The sequence below is a fragment of the Sinohyriopsis cumingii genome, chromosome 16 (genome assembly GCF_028554795.1).
Source record: "Sinohyriopsis cumingii isolate HCF-2022 chromosome 16, ASM2855479v2, whole genome shotgun sequence".
In the NCBI taxonomy this organism is placed as follows: domain Eukaryota; kingdom Metazoa; phylum Mollusca; class Bivalvia; order Unionida; family Unionidae; genus Sinohyriopsis; species Sinohyriopsis cumingii.
In genome coordinates, this window is record NC_142976.1 from 64,117,532 (window position 1) to 64,138,382 (window position 20,851).

Genomic DNA, 20,851 nt, shown 5'->3' on the forward strand with positions numbered 1-20,851 from the left:
CAAGAAATATACTTACTGCAAAATCAACGTTAAAGTATTCTGACATTTTTTTAAAACTAAGTTAACCAGTAGGTGTGATCCGATACAAACCGGACTGAATGTCACGCGCTGTGAAAGCTGCGTGAGAAAAGAAAATCAACACAACCCTGTTATTTCTTAAAATTATTATATTATACTTTCTCTTTTCTTTACCCAGTTTTGCATCATTTTGCTAAAGGTCCGTACCGATAAATGACTTTCGTCTGGAAGGTGCGCAACATTCGATTATCAGGGTTGAATAAACATTGGTTCAAATATATTAGTTTGAAATTTTTGAACAAAAATTAATCAGCAAATGCGCCTAAACCATCACGTTGACATGCACTTAAGGTCAGTATATGGAAGCTTCCATTCAGAAACAGGTGGCAGCAAGGTAACTTTGGTTGCTTTAGCTATCTTTTCATTACTGTTAAAATAACAGCGTTGTCACCATACAGTTGGGATACAGAATTTCACCGGCAACCATTAGCAGCATTTGAACCTGTCTCTATAGACGTCGTACGCACAATCCTGATGAAGAGTACACCAAAGTCATGTGAACTTGATCCAATTCCAACATCACTGCTGCTTGAGTGCTTGATCCAGTATTGCCTTCACTACCTGATGTTATTAATACCTCTCTCTCATCCGGGAAATTCCCATCATTTTTCAAAACCGCCATTGTAAAGCCTCTGCTGAAGAAACCAACACTCGACCATAACAATTTAAAGAACTACCACCCAGTTTCTAATCTCCCATTCATATAAAAAACCTAAGAAAAGGTTGTTCTATCCCAGCCTGTATCTCATCTGAATTAAAAGTCTTTTTAGAAATGCACAATCTGCATATCGCCCTTGCCACAGTACTGAAACTATGAATCTACTCTTCTAAAAGTAGTTAATGACATTCTCTCTGCTTTGGATAGCGGAAAGATTACAGTCCTCACCCTCCTTGATTTGTCTGCAGCATATGACACAATAGACCATGATATATTGCTTCACCGTCTCCGCATGCATTTGGCATTCATGATACAGCCTTAATGTGGTTCAAGTCCTACTTGGTCAACAGGACACAAATTGAGCCTGCAAATGGAATACACTCCAGCCCAGTCAATCGTTGTTGTGGTGTTCCACAAGGGTCTGTTCTTGGACCTGTTCTCTTCATTTTATACACTCAGCCGCTCTCAAGTGTCATAGATCATCATCCAGTGTCTCACCAATTGTACGCTGATGACACCCAAATATACAAATCTAGCCACCCAACTGAAGTTGATGCTACCATCCAAGGAGTAGAGAAGTGCATTTCTGATGTGAAATCATGGATGACATGTAACAGGCTGCAGATGAATGATAATAAAACTGAGGTCAATCTGATCACAACATAGACTTTCTCATTCACAGCCTTTACCTCAAACAATAAATATCAGCAACACCAACATTAAATTCACACAGTCAGTACGAAACCTAGGTGTTACTCTGGACAGTACTCTCACATTGCACCAACATGTCATGAACATATGGAAGGCTGTATATCTTGAGCTGAGACGCATCAGCTCAATTCGCAAATATTTTTCAGTTGATGTCACTAAAACACTTGTGTGTTCATTTGTACTTTCAAGACTGGACTATTGTAACTCAGTTCTGGCTGGTTCATCTCAATATCTACTCAGAAACTTCAAAGCGTTCAAAACACAAATGCTCGGATCATACTTAGAGTACCATGATCAGAGCACACCTCCCCGCTGCTCTGTACCCTACACTGACTATCCATTCGATCCAAAATTAAACACAAAATTTGTTCTCTGTGTTACGTTACACTGACTCGTTTCCAGCATACATATCCGACCTCACCCATGTGTACAAACCAGCAAGATAATTATGCTTCTCCTCTGACAATCGTATACTCATTATTCCCACTATGAAAAGAAGTCATACGGACGACATTCTTTTGCATACCAGGGCCCAGCAATGTGGAATAAATTGCCCACTGAACTTTGACACAAAGACAAAGCGATCTCATTCAAGAGTGCTCTTAAAACTCACTTATTTCGGCTGCAAGAACAAACTTAAAGACCTAATAATGTTTCCTACCTTAAATATTTTCGGCATGTTTTTTATGTTTTCTAATTTCATGGTGTTTGTTTTATGTAATCATATCATTATACATGTTTTTATGTCATATGTATTGTTTAATGTTGTAAAGCGCTTAGAACCTCTAAAGATTAGGTGCTATACAAAGTCATTATTATTATTATTATTATTATTATTATTATTATTATTATTATTATTATCATTATTAATAGTAGAGAATACCTTGTCTAGCTATGTATATACAAAAAATATTTCTGAACGTTCCAGGATATTACAGACTTGTCAAATGTAATATTTTTCAAGGCTTTTAGTTTGGAAAGGAATCTAAAGAGACAATGAAATTAGTTTTCATAGGTTTCAATGTAGTATAAATATTTGACTTTCACTATTCTATAGTAAATATGTAAATTTTATCTTGTAACTTGCTAGAGATAATGCCTTCGGGTTTTGCAAAGGCTGCTCCAGCATCGTCTCCGTCTTTTTAACCATCTGTGATATATGACCACGATGAACTCCACGGATTTCATTTCACTTACTCTGAAAACGGAGATGATTTGATGAGGCCAGTTTGCACTGGCAAAGATAAAATGTTATCCTATTGTGTTTCGATAGCCAGTGTAGTGAATCTGGAACAAATAATTTTGCAGCGTGTCCAGCTCCGATTTATTGTTTATCAGTGAGAACGAATTAGCACGTCAACAGGTGCAATCGAACATTGTTTCTCAGCATACAAGGCTTAAATTTTGTACCTGAAAATTACATCATATGTAAAGTTGGATGGATTCGATGCAAAGGGCTCTGTCGTGCACGTACCTATGCATGACTCTTTTAGTGTAACTTGGTCAGTTGTATGTCCCCAAAGTGTAGCCAAATACTACTGAAAAACCCGTTCGCTCTATGATACACGAGGTGTCCGTCAATTCCATGTCAACGCATCAGCGCATAAATCGTGACAGACTTCCTGAAGGAACGGAGTATTCAAACTTTGTTGCATCATCCATACCGTCCTGGTATAGCTCCAGTTTATTTTTAGTTGAATCCCGTTTTCAAAGACTGGCTGAGGGGCAGACGATTTTAAAGCCGCCATGCGGTTGAAAGTGCAGTTTTCCAGCGTCTGAACAATATACGAAAAGTGAACACAAAATCGCATTTAAAAGTTGGATAATCAGACAGAGAAAGTGTGTAAAAGCGTAAGGACATGCGTTGACGTAATGTTCACTAATAAAATACTATTTTTTATTGCGCACTAATACTCTGTACGTTTTAAATACCGTCTCGTAGAGATCGCGGGAAGTTGAAGGTATCTAACAGACTCAGGTCGACAAATATAACGATGAGGGTTTTTGGTAACTTGCGTTAATTTAGTTAGGAAAGTGTCGCCACGACACAAATTTCATTTACCCTACAATTTAGATGTAAGTAAAACCTGAGAAAGCTAGCTGAGCATTTGGTGTTACTTATCATGGAAACATGTCCATGGCATAGCAAATTTTCTCACATTCTACGAGATAGTCAAGTATCAGCATAGATCTACTCTATTTAAAGAGGACATCAGTAAGATCTAAACTCGATTATGGCTCATTTGTGTAAGGATCAACTCGTGAAGCTTGCTTGCCAATGTTTCATCCAATACACAGTTATTTAGACTACGAGAATTTAGAGGTTCCCATATACAAGGCTTTTTAATGAGCTAAATGAATCATCACTCAATCTCATACGAACGGCATTTAATCTTACATATACTACCAAACCTTTTCTTGCATATACAACCAACTATTCTTGCATATCGTACCATCCTACTCCTGCATATAATACGAACCATTTATTGCATATTACAACCAACCTATTCTTGCCTATCGTACCATCCTACTCCTGCATATAGTACCAACCTTTCATTGCATATACTACCAACCGTTTCTTGCATAGACATGTACTACCAAACTAGTCTTGTATATACTACCAACCTATTATTGCATAGGCTACCAATTGTTTATTGCATGTACTACCAACTGTTTAATGCATATACTACCAACCGTTTATTGTTATACTATCAACCGTTTTTTGCATATTCTACCAACCTTTTATTGCATATACTATTAACTGTTTATTGCATATACTATTAACCGTTTATTGCATATACTATCAACTCTTTATGACATATACTACCAACCTATTATTGCCAATACTGCCAACCTCTAATGGCATATACTACCAACCTTTTATTGTATATATTGCCAACCTTTTTGGCATATACTATCAGCCGTTTATTGCAGATGATACCAACCTTTTATTGCATATACTACCAACCTTTTATTGCCTATACTACCAACTGTTTATTGCATATACTATCAGTCGTTTATAGCATATACTACCAACCTTTTATTTCATATACTACCAACCTTTTGTTGCATACACTACCGGCCATTTATTGCTTATACTACCAACCTTTTATTGCATGTACTGCCAACCTTTTATTACATATTCAACCTACCTTTTATTGCATATCCTATCAACCTTTTCTTGCAAATACTGCCAAATTATTCCCCCATGTAATTCATATTCTTTAATCATAATAATTCGACTTTATCTAGATGCAGTGAAAATAATCTTGCCAATACTGCAATATCCTCCACTTCCAATTCGCCATCTTGGTTAATAAAAACACCCACAATGTTTGATCATTACCGTTACAAAAGTCCTAGACCAGTCACCTAATTTTTCTGAATAATTTCAATGTAATCGGAGCCTATAATCAAAGCAATATATACAGACGGTTCTAAAGAGGCGGTATCTAGCTACCGGTTCAATACCCAACAGCGCCATCTCTAGGCAGTACCAGATAAAGCCTCTATTTGTACCAAATAAATTACGTCCTTATTTCGATATCTGAACTAGTTAGAAACATATCAACAACAAAATGTCATAATCGTGTTGGATTCCCTTTGCACCACGAAAATCTTATACAACCTGACTTTTGTATCAAGAGCAAACCGAAAGAAACAAAATCCGTTCGTTTCTGAATGGAAAAGTAACTCATCGTGTACATTACACTTTCAATATTATGTAAATCGGCATGTACATTATACGTTTCAAAATATATTAATGAAAGCTTCACAATCAAGTTTCAGAACATGAAGCCCATCATTGGAGAATGGCATACATTATATGGAATAACACCAGATATATGAGATTGTTTTTTGTCTCCTGCAGTTCTGATGCACACGGCTTAAATATGTTTATCTCCTTAAGGTTGAAACTCGAACAGAGTGCGTACAATGCCACTGTCCACAGTGGACACATTTTTATCGAATATATTGGCTTCACCATCTAATATGAAAGTTTGTTTTCGAAGAAAATCTTGGACTTTTTTTAAAGAATGGAGTTTATTATTAATGTATTGGAGCTGGGCATTTAGTCAATTAGTATTTGATGAAAAAGGGAAAGCAGGTGTCCTCTTCTACATTATCGTCCCTTAAATCCAGTTCACCATAAAATTGTATTTGAATACTTTTCTAAACTATCCTGAAAATGCACTCTTTGGATAGGTGTACTCTTGTAGAATGTTGTGTTTGGGAATAATTTTAGAAAAATCACTTTTGCAGAATAAAGTCAGTCCAGGAATTGATAGCCCAAACATGAACAATGGTGACGTCATCGTAAAGCACGGAGACTTGAAGAATGGAGACTTGTTCTTCGTGTCCAAGTCCTCCCCAGAACTTCAGAAGAAGCATGTAAACAACGTGCCGACTATCAACGAGACATCCAACAATCTATATACAGATATATCATCGGAAATGGTGGATAACTTACACCAGACTGCGACAAAATTTTGATTGTTCCATATTATGCTATCCTATGTAGACCATATTTAACTTGGAACACCGTTTCTTTGTAAAATCAAAGCCTAAATGCAAACAGAGTAACGCTATATTGTTATGTATTTACCGACTGATTTTTTATACGTCTTCAAATATATCCATTAGTTTATTGTGAATAGCATATGTCTTCAACGCTATTTAGACAGGTCCAATAAAATTTGATGTAGTGAAGGAAAACAGGAAGAATAGTCGAAAAAAGTGATTCGCTTTATAGATTTTGCTAGCAATGTCGATAGTTATAATTTGTAGAAGCTACAAAAGCAGGAAATATAGCCCGGTTAGTTTTATTCTCTAACCAGTCGTGCGTAATAAAGAATAAGAACCAAGATGTACATATTTTATTACACACAGTCTACGACATAAATGTAAACACTGACTAAACGGCGTTGAAGACCGATGTTAATATTATTTCGCAGTGTGTTCCAGATTTTTTTAATATATGATTTTCATGAGTTTGTGCAGTGATATTTGAATAACAGAAACTTTAGTATTTTATGTAGTGATTCAATCTGTCTTGTGTAATACTTTACAGCATTTTCCGAGAACAAAGCATGTAAAGTTTTAAAAACAATGCGATACTGCGAGAAAAAAATGTACTACATCTTGTTAGCTTTTCTCGAAAACAAGCCCCTAATATATTTAATCATCATAGGATCAGTCAACCAAATACATTCACTTTATTTGATTCTTTCATTACAGTCTGCATGCACGTCAACTCTGCGTATAAACACAACCTGTATTCGATACCTAGATTTATATGGTCTATACCAAGACATGAAAAGGTACAATTAACCTTTGTTAGCCAAGATGGATCCTCGAGTAACGTTGGTACCAAGGGGCTCAAAGATCCTGCATTTTAAGCGTGTCCAGGGCATAAACTGAACCATCCAAATGTAAAAAAAACGTGCTCTAGGAAACCTTCCTGTTGTTCGATCAGTTGTTCTTTTCTTTCTCTTTTGTGTGTGTGTTGGGGTGGGGGTGGGGGCTGCTCCGTCTCCCCAATCCGCGATGTTCCCCAGTTGGCTATCTACACTCAGGCCGCTTCTGCTTGCATCCAAAGAATCAACCGTGTGCGTACATTTATTTATTAAATAGTCCACTTAAATGGCGAATTTTTCAAATTTGCGCGTAACATCTAAAGCCAATCAAAGAAACACGATATGAGAAATAAAAGCTCACGAAAAAACATTCCCTTTTTATTGTTGTTGTACTGTTAAAGCGAAAGACTAATTAACTTTATCTGAGACTGGTCATGTTTTTTCAAAACATACTTTGGAATATTTTAGTATAATGTGATTTCAACTGCTTTAAAAGTTTTAAAATGGGCAACATGAAACAAGGAAAGATAACCCATTTATAAAAAAATAATATGTATGTTTACCTCTATTTTGACAACGTGGATCTGTATACTTCTTTTCATTTTACAATTGAGCTTAACATTCAAGTTATTAAGAAACAATGATCATTACGTTTAAATAATAGGAATAAATTTCGTTTCTACGAATAAATAATATCTGTCAGATAATTACCAGTTTTATAATAAAGAAATGTAATGATCAGCAATTTTCTGCTGTGCCACTTGATGTATAATCGTTTTCAATTCGCTTAAGTATGACTCCAATACATCATGAGCATGCGTTACAGATTTAATAAAGATCTGAATAATGATACAAGAAGATAGCTACGAGCTAAACTTACGTAGCCTCTTGTCACCATGACCTATTAACGACTTAATTGTCCGTTGTTTAATATGTGAATTTACTTACCACGCCTTATTGAATTTTTCTAAATTAACACTAGATAAAGCTTCCTGATTCCAACAAAAAGGTCGACGACATTATAACCACAATAACTCAGCATGAGTGACAATTTGGGCGCGTATGAAAAAAAGCATGACCTTAATGTAATGGTTTAAACATTGTTTCAGATTGGTGTAAAGATTTGATCAACTCGGTTGTATCTCTAGATATGTTATGGTGAAAATCTCAACATAATAATTTAATTAAAAAAAAAGATTCAATCTAGGGATAAATTGGTCTCGGTTTTCGTGGTCTACTTTTTCTTTTAGACCCTCCCCCCCCCCCAAAAAAAAAGGGGCAGCGCAATTTAGCGACATTTTTGATCACTAGAGTTTGAGAAGGTAAAAAGATGGATGGACCTAACCCATCCTAAATAAAACCAAGAATAAATAACGATGCATGTTGGCTTATATCTCCCATTACCACTCTGCCGGTTCGGGGAATGAAGAACAGGCCGACACGCACTACTGCATATCGTAAGAGACGAACAGTGGAGACAACATGTTTGCCTAGGTATGCCACCCGTGATGGTGTTTCAGCTGCCAAGGTCTTTAACTATTGATTATAAGAGTGCGGTTTATATGAGAAAAAAATCTATTTTAAGTGTAGCCTTTTTGGCCTTTATATTTTTTTTCTATGCTGGTTTTGGAATAACCATGTTTACTAGGCACTCTATGGACAGGATTGTACAAATGTGATGGTAAATCCTCGACGCACAAACATAATTCTGAAATAAGGAGTAGAAATAAATATTGATGATATTATGTTTATCTTTAGGAAGCGTTAGGTTGCATTTTGAAAATATTTAACCGTTTTACCTCTCTTTTCTTTGTTTTTGTAGAATATGAATATAAACACAGGTAACTGGTAGTTTTGCCTTTATTTTAATTTAAAGTACGGGGTGTTTTGAATGGGAATTAACTTACAATTTCAAGTTTTTAGAACTGTTTACATTTATTTCACTTAGATAATTTGGTACATGAATAATTATTGTATTTTGTAAACTTGTGGAAGCTTTCCGCATTTGATAATATAATTAATAATGGCGAAGCCACCATGGAACAATGAAATGATGACCAATAAAGTGTTGCATGCATACAAGAATGGTGTAATTTCTTGCAACGAAGGTCCCTACACCTGAATTTAGTTCACAAAATCTTTGATAATAATACATTATCTGTACATTAAGTGGAAAAGTGTTATTTCAAACAATACGATCTGGCGGTAGTAAATGTCGATTGTATGTTTTGTATTCAACTAAATTGTAAATCTGGGAAACGGAAATTTTTTTTATAATAAAAAGTTTGATTTATAACATTTCTATCTTATTCTCATATTGATTTGAAATTTAAACAATGAAGACACAAAGCCATACATCTTTTAAGAACGAAAATAGTATAGCAAAAGTTATGAGTAATTTTATCTACGATATTGTCCACTGAACATAAAGAACGGTCTGTCAATTTTTGATGATTATTTATTTTGGTTCTTACTATTGCATGACTTTAGTCATGACCATATGAGAGAGAGAGAGAGAGAGAGAGAGAGAGAGAGAGTCTTTTCTTTGAATGAGAGGAAAAATTAGATATGTATATTTGTTATTCTAGAGAAGAATTCAGAAGACATTAACCCAAAGCGACTAACCTTTAGTATAGTTGTAAAAAGTGGGTAGGGGTTACTTTACATAAAAACTGACACGATGTGAAAATTGATGATCAGACACAGAAACATATGCGATCAATACTCCACCTTTTTAACTACCATTTCTCTAGAAATTCGCCTGCGGTAGTATATCATTTTAACATCATTTAACCTTTACAAATCGTTTAAATAATAACGAGAAGAAGGAAAGAACCCTGGTAATTTAATGGTCGAAACCTTGCATAAAACAAATTATTTGTGTGTGGAATCTATCTGTGTATCGGTCCAAGAGATATATATCTGGAGCACTATTCCATTAACAATGCTAAACTGTTCGATTGTTTCTCTCAGGAAAGAAAAGAAACCCCAAAACAACAAACAACAACAAACCAGATAAATGGTGAGTAATTTGCTCACGTTAATATATCCCTGCATACCCCAATCCTATAGTAAAAAAATAACTCTTCTAAAAAAACGTGAGCAAAAGAATGTGCCAACATGTAGATCACCTGATGTTGACCGTGCTATATATTCAGTTTCAGAATAATCCGCAGAAAACTACAAGAGTAGTTGCATTCATAATATTCTTTCATATACAGTACTGCATCCAACTGTCTAAGAATATGTGCATAATATATACCAAATCACATCAATCCATAAACAACTGCAAGAAAAACAGCCAATCTAACTGTGAGGACACGACTGTCCAAGACGGCATTAAAGGGCAGTAACTCTAACACAACTTGTGGTAGAGAATAGGCTTATCGATACCAATATGTTTTAGTGATGGCGACGATACTTACCCAGTTCCATGGCGATCAATTAAAAACTATAAGAATAGTTGTACGAATTAAATTTGTTTCACAAACTGCTACAAAAGAAAAAGGAATCATGACCATAAATATTTACAAAGTTTCATGGCAGTCCTTCAAAATATGCGTGCTAACGACATTGTATCATGTTGTTGTTCGTCCGTCGAGTCGATGAGGACCATCTAGCCATCCGAGGTTGGAGGGGCTGATTCTGTTCTGTGCGTACGCAGGTGGCTGATGAGGCAAATCCTTGCACGGAATGTTTGTTTGCATAAGGGACAAGGGGTGAGTGGGACATCTCCAGGAGGGTTGATGGCACGCACTTTTCTGGCTTGCCTCTGCAGCTCTGCAGCTGCTGTCCTGCTAGATTCGCACAGCCTGGAGCCTTTGTGCACGGAGGGACGCCAAATAATTCGATCGCTTGCTGTTTGTTCCCAGGAATCAGGGTTAATGTTTTCACGCTTTCAATGCAGCTTTCATATTGTCTTTCAAGCGTTTCTTCTGACCTCCGTGGGATTGCTGTCCTTGCTATAGCTCGTCACAGAAGAGTCTCTTAGGCAGGCGGCGGTCTGGCATGCGTACAACCTGTCCCGCCAAGCGTAGCTGAGATTGCATCAGGATGGTGTGGATGCTGGGGAGACCTGCTTGGGCGAGTACCTCAGTGTCTGGAACATTGTCCTGCCACTTGATGTTGAGGATTTTCCTGAGACTTGTGGTGTGAAAGTGGTTCAGCTTCCTGGCGTTGCGTTGGTACACCGTCCACGTTTTGCGTGCGTAAAGTAGTGTGGGGAGCACAACTGCCTTGTAAACCTTTAGATTGATCTGGATGCTGGATTCTATTCCAGACGTTGGCATACAGTCTGCCGAAAGTTGCGCTGGCTCTGGCAATGCGGAGGTTCGCCTCGTCGTCAGTAGTGACGTTCTGTGACAGTGTGCTGCCAAGGTAGGTTAAGCGGTTCACTACGTTGAGTTGTTGTCCGTTGGCGGTGATGTTGGGCTCAACATTGGGCTTTCCAGGGGTCGGCTGATGCAGGACTTCCGTTTTCTTGGTAATGATGGTGAAACCGAAGCTTGTGCAGGAGATGAAGAACTTATCAACACTGCATTACAGTTCGGCTTCTGAGACAACGTTGAGGGCGCAGTCATCAGCAAATAAGAATTCTCTGATGGTGTCTCTCATAACGTTGGTTTTCGCTTGAAGCCTCCTGGGGTTGAACAGTTTTCCATCTGTACGGTACCTGATGCCGACTCCAACAGCTCCGTCTCTGAAAGTATTAGTCAGCATGGCAGAGAACAATAGACTGAACAGTGTCGGTACCAGAGCACAACCCTGCTTGACGCCCTTGGTACTGGGAATGGCTCAGATGTCTCTCCATTGTCCTGGACTCCTGCCTGCATGACGTCGTAGAAAGGCTGCACTATGGATATAAATTTTCTCGGGCATCCGTACTTGGCCATTACCTTCCACAAGCCTTCTCTGCTGAGAGTGTCAAAGGCCTTTGTCAAGTCCACGTAGATGGAGATTTTGTTCTTCACAACCTGCTACAAAACAAAATGGAATCATGACCGTATATATTTACAAAGTTTCATGGCAGTCATTCAAAATCTACGTGACTAGTTGTGCTAACGAGATTGTATCATACACAGCTACTAAACAAATAGGGTAAGACCTCTAACTTGTACCAATGTATAAATAAAAAACGGTCACGTTTAAAAATTAAACAAGAAATAAGGGTAAATACGTTTCTCAAATATGTTTATTTTCCACAAACATGCGAATTTTGTTTTTGACTTGATAATTTTCTGTATAGAAAATTGTTCACTTTATATGATCACAAAAATAGCAAAGGTTAGTAAATACAGATCCATTCATAAATAAACGCACAATAGAATAAAGTAACAAAAATTAAGGGAACACGAACTAACATAATGGTTGGGTGAGTGCGTATTTTGATTCACGAAGATGATCCATGACTGAAAGAAAACAAAATCCATGAACAATAAAAAATGAATTATTCCAAATACCAAATTGAAGGCAATTGCATATAAATTCGAATGCAAAAGTTGTCCATGCTTGTAGCCATGCACTTTGAGTATCCAGACCATTTATCAAACGTAATTACAACTTAGATCCAGTAGACTAGGCGCTTCACCGTGAATTTTTAAGGTATCAGTTGAAGTTATGGGTACGTCATGATCCGTTAAGAGCAGCTCTACTATTGATTAGATATTGTAAGCCTTCAAAAACATTTTCCTCAGCTTTTATCATTTAGGATGTAGATTTTACGGCGAACCAAAACTGTAAAGTTGTCTCGGAATTTTATTTACTTCGTAATGAAAAACACACGTGAATCAAATAAGCAAAGATTCCTTAATGCTATTGCAATATAAATTACGTCACCATTCATCACGATTAACCATTTTATTTTAATGGTTGGTATAGATATCGTGGTTATGCCTTTCTGATAATATGAAGTGTGGAACTGTTAAGAATCCTATACAACGCTTGGATGTTTCGAACTGCTGCTATCAAATTAATAATCGGAACATTTCGGAGAAAAACAGGTTGTATCCAGTTTCTCGCTAAGTTATTGTGTGTGTGTGTGTGTCTGTGTCTGTGTCTGTGTGTGTGTGTGTGTGTGTGTGTGTGTGTGTTTGGATTTTTAACCTAGCTTTAACCATTGTTCAGTCATATCACTACGATGTCTGCAGAATGAAGCTGAAGAGAATTTGATCAAAAAGAATGAAACAAAGATTAAACATCTAATAGAAAGATTGCAAAAAGAAGGAAGTACAAATAGAACTCAGAAAGTATCTACTACAAAAGGACACCAGACAGTGCAGCTTCAAGCCAAACCTAAGACCAATGAAAATAATTGACTCTAGGGAACGATTGGACAGTGGAAGAAACCATACAGCTGAGAAACTGGTAGACCGGTCAAAATAAGTTAGATGCGCATGTGCGGAACTTAACATCACATATTAGAGACGACAGTCAGTTTGATTTATAAGATCATTACTACTGAACACAAGAAACGAGAATGTAAAATATTATTCTTCTTCGATGTGAAAACAAAATATATGAGTGTTCTCTGAATAAAGGCGAACGACACTTGTAAAAAAAGTTCGGTATGTTCGAAGTATTAAAACGGTTTCTTTCAATTCGATCTTACAGATGATAGCTACAATTTTAGAAAATAATACCTTTACCTTCGCCAGAAATATATTGGTATTTTCCCACAAAATGATAGGCAGCGAATATTTATGTTTTGACCTTAGATTGCTTACATCATATTCGTAATCCACTAATGACGGCGAATTTGCCGAAACTTAAGGAAACCCATGCTATGTTTAGTTTCAAATCAATACATACTTTGTTTTCAAAATGTAACAATTTTGTTTATTAAGTTAGGTTACCATAATCGCAATACTGATATCATGTTCCTGGGTAAGTGATTTTTGTTTAGCTTGCACTAGCTGCTACAACATCTTTGGTAAACACGCGTACTTGTATTAGCGATTGGCAGGTAAATAGTACGACCTAGAAACTATTTTCTCCAACTCATATGCATATATGATGGAGTTTTCTAGTGTACTCAATTCTCCGCTTACGCTCATTAAAACATCAACAATTATTCTGATTTGATTACTTGCATTACCACAATAACTCAGATCCGTTCAGAATTTTAAAATGTACATTTTATCAAAGGTGTGTCTTAAGTTATTTTGAAAACAACTTATTGCCAGTGGTCCAAGTTCTCTTACACGTTTCATAATCTTTGAGTCAATCCGCTGCAGTCTCAGTCATCTTAAACTAGTATATGTATATTACTGTTAGTATACCAATTTGTTTATGGACCTCAGACGATGCTAATGTTCTGTGTGCTTAGCGAGAGACAACATTCTTTCTAAAGCATTTGTTTTCTTTCTAATTTAATATCTGTGTGAGAACTCACAAGGTTTTCATCACAATTCTCGTTTGATTTGTTGCACTTTAATTGCCTTGTAATATTTAAGCTAAAATTTCTTTACTATTCTATTATTTTTTTTATTTTTATTTTTGTTTATCTACATTAATTTTTCGTTTCAGCTATTGATTCTACTCGGCGATTTTTTTTTAATTCAGTATTTGCAGAGGTTTGCTTCAGAAGATAAACTGATGCTATTTTGAAGTTACTTTAAATTTTGGAAAATAAGATATTTTCACTGCGACTGCATGAAATCAATAGTCATAACTTTATTTGAACAATTGGTTTTCAATACCAGTACATTTTGGATAATAGTAATTTTGGGGTTCAAAGAGCAGGTATGAGGTTATATTTGTGACCTCTTCTATACCCCGCTGGTAACAGCATTTGTAACAGTGACCTTTTTATCTCTGGTTCGCATGTATCTAATGATAGTATTTATTACTAAACGACCTTGTGAGTATTAAACGGTAGTAGTGAATGGGGACAACCTAGGGACAAGGGGACTTTAATGTTAAATAGGGGTATATCCACTCTGGGAACAATGGAAATTTAACATGGGAAGCAATATCCACTCTGGGACAATGGAAATTTAACATGGGAAAAAAAAGACATCCACTCTGGGGACAAGGGAATTTAACATGGGAGAAAGGAAATATCCACTCTAGGGACAAATGCATTGGAACAATGGGAGAAAAAAAATATCCATTCATGGGACAAAGGCAATTGAACATGGGATTTTTTTTGTTGTTTTTTTTAAAAAAAAATAAAAAATAAAAAATAAAAAAGGGGTAGGCAATGGAAAGTCAATCTCTTTTCGAGAAATGTGGGTGGCCCTGAAAAGGGCCTTTGCATTTATGTTAATATGCCCTTAACATAAAGGGCATTTGCGGCATCTTCTTGTCCTCAAGCTGCGTCTTACTCGAGGGCCATAAATCAGTGTCCTCTTGAGGCAACCTTGTCTCTCCACGTACACCCTTTGTATCCACAGACTGGTGTCTGACTTGTGGACAACGGTCCACTTGGATCGGACATACATGAGCATGTCCGTCCTAAAAATCATTGAAGACACAAGGGTGGATGATTCGACTGTGGTCCACATCTTGAGGCGACGAGAACAGGTGAATCAATGCAGTGAACTGCGCTTATTTATAGGTAGAGGAAGGATTGAAATGGATTGAGTTCATTGACCAATCCAAACACGCGTTACAAAATTCAGTCAGTCTGCATCCAATCCGTAGAGAACAGCCTGTGACGTCACGTGGTCTATATAGATTCGCTAGCGCCTGTGTGCAGTCAATCTATGCGACAGTGATTCAACATGACGGAAACTCAGAAAACGATCAATTGGGGTGCACCAGCAGTGGAGACCGCCCAAGGGAACCCGGACTTACTTTCAGAAGAGGTAAATTGGGATTTTGTGGATTTTCTTACCTCGCAAGAATTTGTTCCGGAACCTTCGTTACCTTCATTACCGCAACTGGAGAATTTTAGACAGAGACAGAAAGAAGAATTGGAGAAATTTATACAACGACAAAAAGGAAGCGGAACAAGCTTTTCTCCTACAGCAACAGCAGCAAGAAGAAGAGGTAAGAAAAAAACAAGAAGAAGAAGAAGTAGCAGCAAAGAAACAAGAGGGTGAAAATCAAACGGTCACGGTACTGTTGGACATTTTAGCGGAGTTAAGAAGTCTGAAACAAATGTATCAGACTTCTTTATTACGACCGAAGAGAATACGACCTTCCCGAGCTAAACACGTCAACCCTGTGACTAAGCCTACCGTACCACCCTTAGTGATTTCAACCAAATCATCATCATCATCATCAACAGTACGCAGTCCAGAAGTAGGCCTTGGCCGTGGCAAAGGCTTAAGGCAGTTAAAGTTGATTGCTTAAACTCACCCCTACACCAAAAAGGCCCTTTTCAGGGCCACCCACGTCTCTCGAAAAGAGATAGCCTTTCAATTTGCCAATAACTCAAAAATCAACAAAAAAAAACCATTCTACCCCTATAGTACGTGTATATGAGTGCGTGAGTGTAGCTTCTTATTTAAAATCAAAACTCAAAGACACTTACCTTATATAATGAATGTATTCTTTTATCAATAGTTACAATCCAATTCACAATTCACAACAGAGCACTTTAAAAAGTTCATACACTTCTTCTGTCTCATTGTTTAGTCTCTCTGTTTTTTCAATTTCTTCCCCGTCACAGGCTTTTCCTCTTCTTCCTCCTCACTTTCTTCCCTTCTTCTTTTCTTCTCCTGTTTCTTTTTCTTTGCCTCTTGTAAATAGAATTGTCTTCTTTCTTCCTCTTCTTCCTCTGAAGAATCCCTCTCTTCTTCTGACTCATTTTGTTTCTTTTTTGGGCAATCTGGAGACCAATGTCCTTTTTCTTGACAATAATAACAGGTATCTTGACTTTTGTCTTTTATAACCCCTTTTTTTTTTTTTGACGGTCTGGACACTCTGAAGACCAATGCCCTTTCTATTGACAGATATAGCAAGTATCTTGACTTTTATCTCGAAAGGAAGGAGAGTAGTCCGTCGGCTGGTCTGAAGAGAATTTTCTAATGACCCCTCGCAAAGCTCTGATGAAACGTTCGATTTGGCTAGTCTCTTCCATCGTTGTGCTCGGTTTGAGTGTGAAATGAATAGTGAAAGGACAAAACACACACCCTTTTATATACGCTGGTTTGCCATGACTATAAATTAGTCTATGGTGTTTGAACTTGAGCCATTTGACGTTTTGCACTCAAGATGAAACGATCCTATTCATTCGAGAAGAAAGAAGAAGAAAGTAAGAGGCAGAAACGTGATCTATCGCCTCGTACCAGAGCTGAAGTCTTGGCACAAATTCATGCCAGTGATTTTGAAGAGGGCATGAGTGAACCAGAATCCGAACCCTCTAAACAAAGTTCACCACCCTTAGTAGTAGTTAAGTGGGATACTATACGTACAATGGGAATTAGCATTACGGAGACCCCTGGGACAATATACGTACAATGGAAATTTAACATGGCGAAAAATCGTGGGTCAATATACGTACAAGGGGATTTAACATGGGAATAAATCGTGGGTTAATATACGTACAAGAGGAATTTAACATGGGAAAAAATTGTGGGTCGATATACGTACAAGGGAAATTTAACATGGGGAATAGAGTTTGGGGATTGTTTAGGGACAAAGGGGAATTGAATATGGGATTTTTTTTTTTAAATTTTTTTTTTAAAAAAGGGGTAGGCAATGGAAAGGCTATCTCTTTTCGAGAAATATGGCTGGCCCTGAAAAGGGCCTTTGGGTTTTCTTCTGCTTCTAGTTTCTTCTTTTTCTCCACCAAGTTCTTATTTTATCTCCAACACTCTTTCTCTTCTTTTCTTTCTTTTTTTTCTCCTGCTCTTCTTTCTTCTTCTCTTCCTCCTCTTCTTTCTTCCTCTTTTCATTTTCTTCTTCTTTTTCAATTTTTTCGTTCCATGTTCGTATTCTGATCTTTTCCTCTTCATCCTCCTTCTCCTCTTTTATTTCCTTCATTACACCACTTATCATGTCCTTTGCTTTTCGTAAGTTGTTAATCTCCATTTTTACTCTATGCGGACTATAAGAATAGTGGTCTTCAACGAGTCGTACTAGCATTTGTTCTATCATGCCCAAATTGTCAAGGACGTCTTGCAATGATTGAAATTTATCCAGGTGGTTCGAAGCCATCTTCTCTGTAGAATTGTTTGAACGACGAATACTGTGGGTTCTTATACGTAAAGCGCGTACGTGAAGGAAAACATCCCCCTTAAAACATAAAATTGATCTTACCTAGATCAGGACCCAACAACGCGCGGACGTGAAGGAAAACATCCCCCCTACTTTTTCATTTCATATAATAAAACCCAAACTATACTTTCTCATTTCATATAATAAAAACCCAAACTTTACTCTCCACATACGCTAAGAAACAATAAACAAATCCATAATCTACTATTCACACAATCGTACTTGAGCGGGTACAAACACAAACACACAAACACAAACACACAAACACATACGCTAAGAACAATAAACAAATCCATAATCTACTATCTACACAATCGTACGTGAGCGCTTACAGAACCCTAACTATACTCTCCACATACGCTAAGAAACAATAAACAAAATCCATAATCTACTATTCACACAAACATACCTTAGCTCTTACAAGCACAAACACACAAACACATACCCTCACACTATCTTAAAAAAGAGTTAGTGTTTATAATCACACTACTCTACCTACACACACACACACACACACACACACACACACACACACACATTGGCAAATCGATAGTTATTTCTTTTCTAGAGTATTGGGTAGCCCTTAAAAGGGCTGGTTTTTTTTGAACTCCAGATGCACCTATCTAATGGTTGCACCTTCCTGGCCTGGCGCCACACACGCATCTTCTTCCCCAGTCTCCTTTCACCTTTCTTCTGGGGAGCGCAGAGGGAGGATGATTCGCTTCAACACCCCAATCCTCTGTTTCGGGAATATTGTACGACATCCTCTCTTCTAGTTTCTTTTCCTCCTCTTCCTTCTGTCTTCTCTCCTCCTCTTCCTTCTTTATTCTTTCTTCTTCTACTATAGCCTCCACAGCCAGTTCATTTACCAGGCGCCTTACATATTCCAGATGTATCTGGAGTTCAACAAGTTTGCTTATTCTGCTACTATTCATTCTTGTGTTGATCAATCAACAAGGGTAGCTAGACTGCCGAACGAGTTTCAATTTATAGTGAAAGCGCGGACGTGAAGGAAAACATCCCCCTAAAAACATAAAATTGATGTTACCTACATCATGACCAAAAACAACAACGCGCGGACCTAAAAGAAACACTCACTCACTTTTTTATGCTACCCATCACTATTTTAAAATTTTTTATAAATCACTTCAATTGACTATCCACATACTCAAAGCAATCCAATCTAACCCCTAAATCTACACCTCAAACAACAAATAAAGACATCATTTTAATCTACTATCCACGCAAACGTACTTGATCACTTACAAACAACAAACTCACAAACACATACCCTCACATTTTTTAAAAAAGAGTTAGTGTTTATTTTCACACTACTCTACCTACACACATTGGCAAATCGATGGTTATTTCTTTTCTAGAGTATTGGGGTAGCCCTGAAAAGGCCTGTTTTTTTTGTTTTGCTATGGCATTCTTTTTTAGTTTCTAAGAATGCGATGTCCTCTGAGGATAGACTTTCTGGCGATAGGTCTGAATCTTCGGAAAGAGAAGAAGAACTCTTTGGTGTCGATACGACAATCGACAAAGCCTCTGTCAGCTTCAGGTTGTTGCTGCTGCTGTTGTTGTTGTTGTTGCTGCTGTCTCTGAAGTCTGTACTTCTCTGTCTATTCTTCTTTTTCCCTGTTCATTTCTTCTCTGAAGAGCTCTTCTATCAGGTCTTCAGTGATTTTTAACATTCTCACATTCTCTATTTCTTCTGGCTTCGGTATCAGACTGTGTCTGACCCTATGCAAATTCACGTAGGCTTCGTTGAGTTTAGCTAGTTTGGAGCACATCTTCTTAGGAGGATGAGTCGACAATGGATGGTTAGACTGGAAACAACCCGGTTCTTAAAGTCAAAGCGCCGACGTGAAGGAAAACATCCCCCACACGGTTTTTGAGTCGCAACGTTTAGTGAGTGTCATGAGAGGGATAGTAAGAAATGAAAGAGCATCAATCCAACATTCTTATAGCTAAACAAAAGACAAAGGCATTTTTTTCAAAACACAACATTTTTTATTCAAAAATCACTTAACACTAAATAACAACTCTAACATTTTTTAACAATAATCCAACACTAAAAGTTTCTCCACTAGGTAAAGAGGGATAACAGTCTTCCATGGTTTCTAGTAATCTAGGATGACTTCTCTCAAACTGTTGATTTCTATAGTATTATCGAATTCTGCATACAGGATGACGTTCACCGTTTCATCAGGGTCTCGGTCTTTAAACTGAATTACCACACGAATCTGGCCGGATTTTGTAGGGTGGAAATGTCCCTCGTCGCTGCCTTGGTCTGGAGTGAAATCGAAAGCCCACAAAGCGTAGCCTCCTGCATAATCCTCGTACGTAATACCGTGACTGGTATTGGTTCCTAACTGTCCGGTGGCTTCGTACAGGGACAAGTACGATCTCAAGTAATTCTTCTTGGTAAAGTCAGGTTCGAAAGGTCGGGTACACAAGGTCTTGCCATCGCGACTGACTTCGATTTTGGACACGCCAAAGTGTTGAAAGTAGAAAGGATTTTTTTCGGCAGCTCCGTTGAAGGCTGTATTCTAGACGATACCAACGATCAAACGTTTGGGTAACTGTCCTTGGAACAGATGATCTTCGATCATGGATCGCTGTCCCTTGGGAATGGTGAAGGTTTTCACTTCCACGCGTCGTATGGGATACTTGGCGGTCGTTCTGCTCAACGTCTGACTGATGTCGTTTCCCACTTTAGGTAACACTTCCACACGGCGTACGTAGAGTCTGGCTTCTAGGATTTTGGTTTTGTAACCGTCACTATCAGCCATCAAATGGAAAGCGGCACTGCTACGATTCAGTCTCAGGCGGACATCCACCCCGTTCAGCAAATACTTTTCTTGCAACCACATGTCCA

At 37.6% G+C, this 20,851-nt stretch overlaps 1 protein-coding gene across 1 annotated transcript in view; it reads left to right on the forward strand.

Moving 5' to 3' along the window:
* LOC149780589 (sodium-coupled monocarboxylate transporter 1-like) overlaps positions 1 to 20,851 on the forward strand; it is a 108,968-nt gene that overhangs the window by 57,020 nt on the left and 31,097 nt on the right. The window contains exons 14-16 of the mRNA XM_089936221.1: positions 5,711 to 5,839; positions 11,084 to 11,181; positions 12,050 to 12,087. Coding sequence (XP_089792347.1) covers positions 5,711 to 5,839; positions 11,084 to 11,181; positions 12,050 to 12,087 — 265 coding nt within the window. The remainder of the gene's footprint in view (positions 1 to 5,710; positions 5,840 to 11,083; positions 11,182 to 12,049; positions 12,088 to 20,851) is intronic.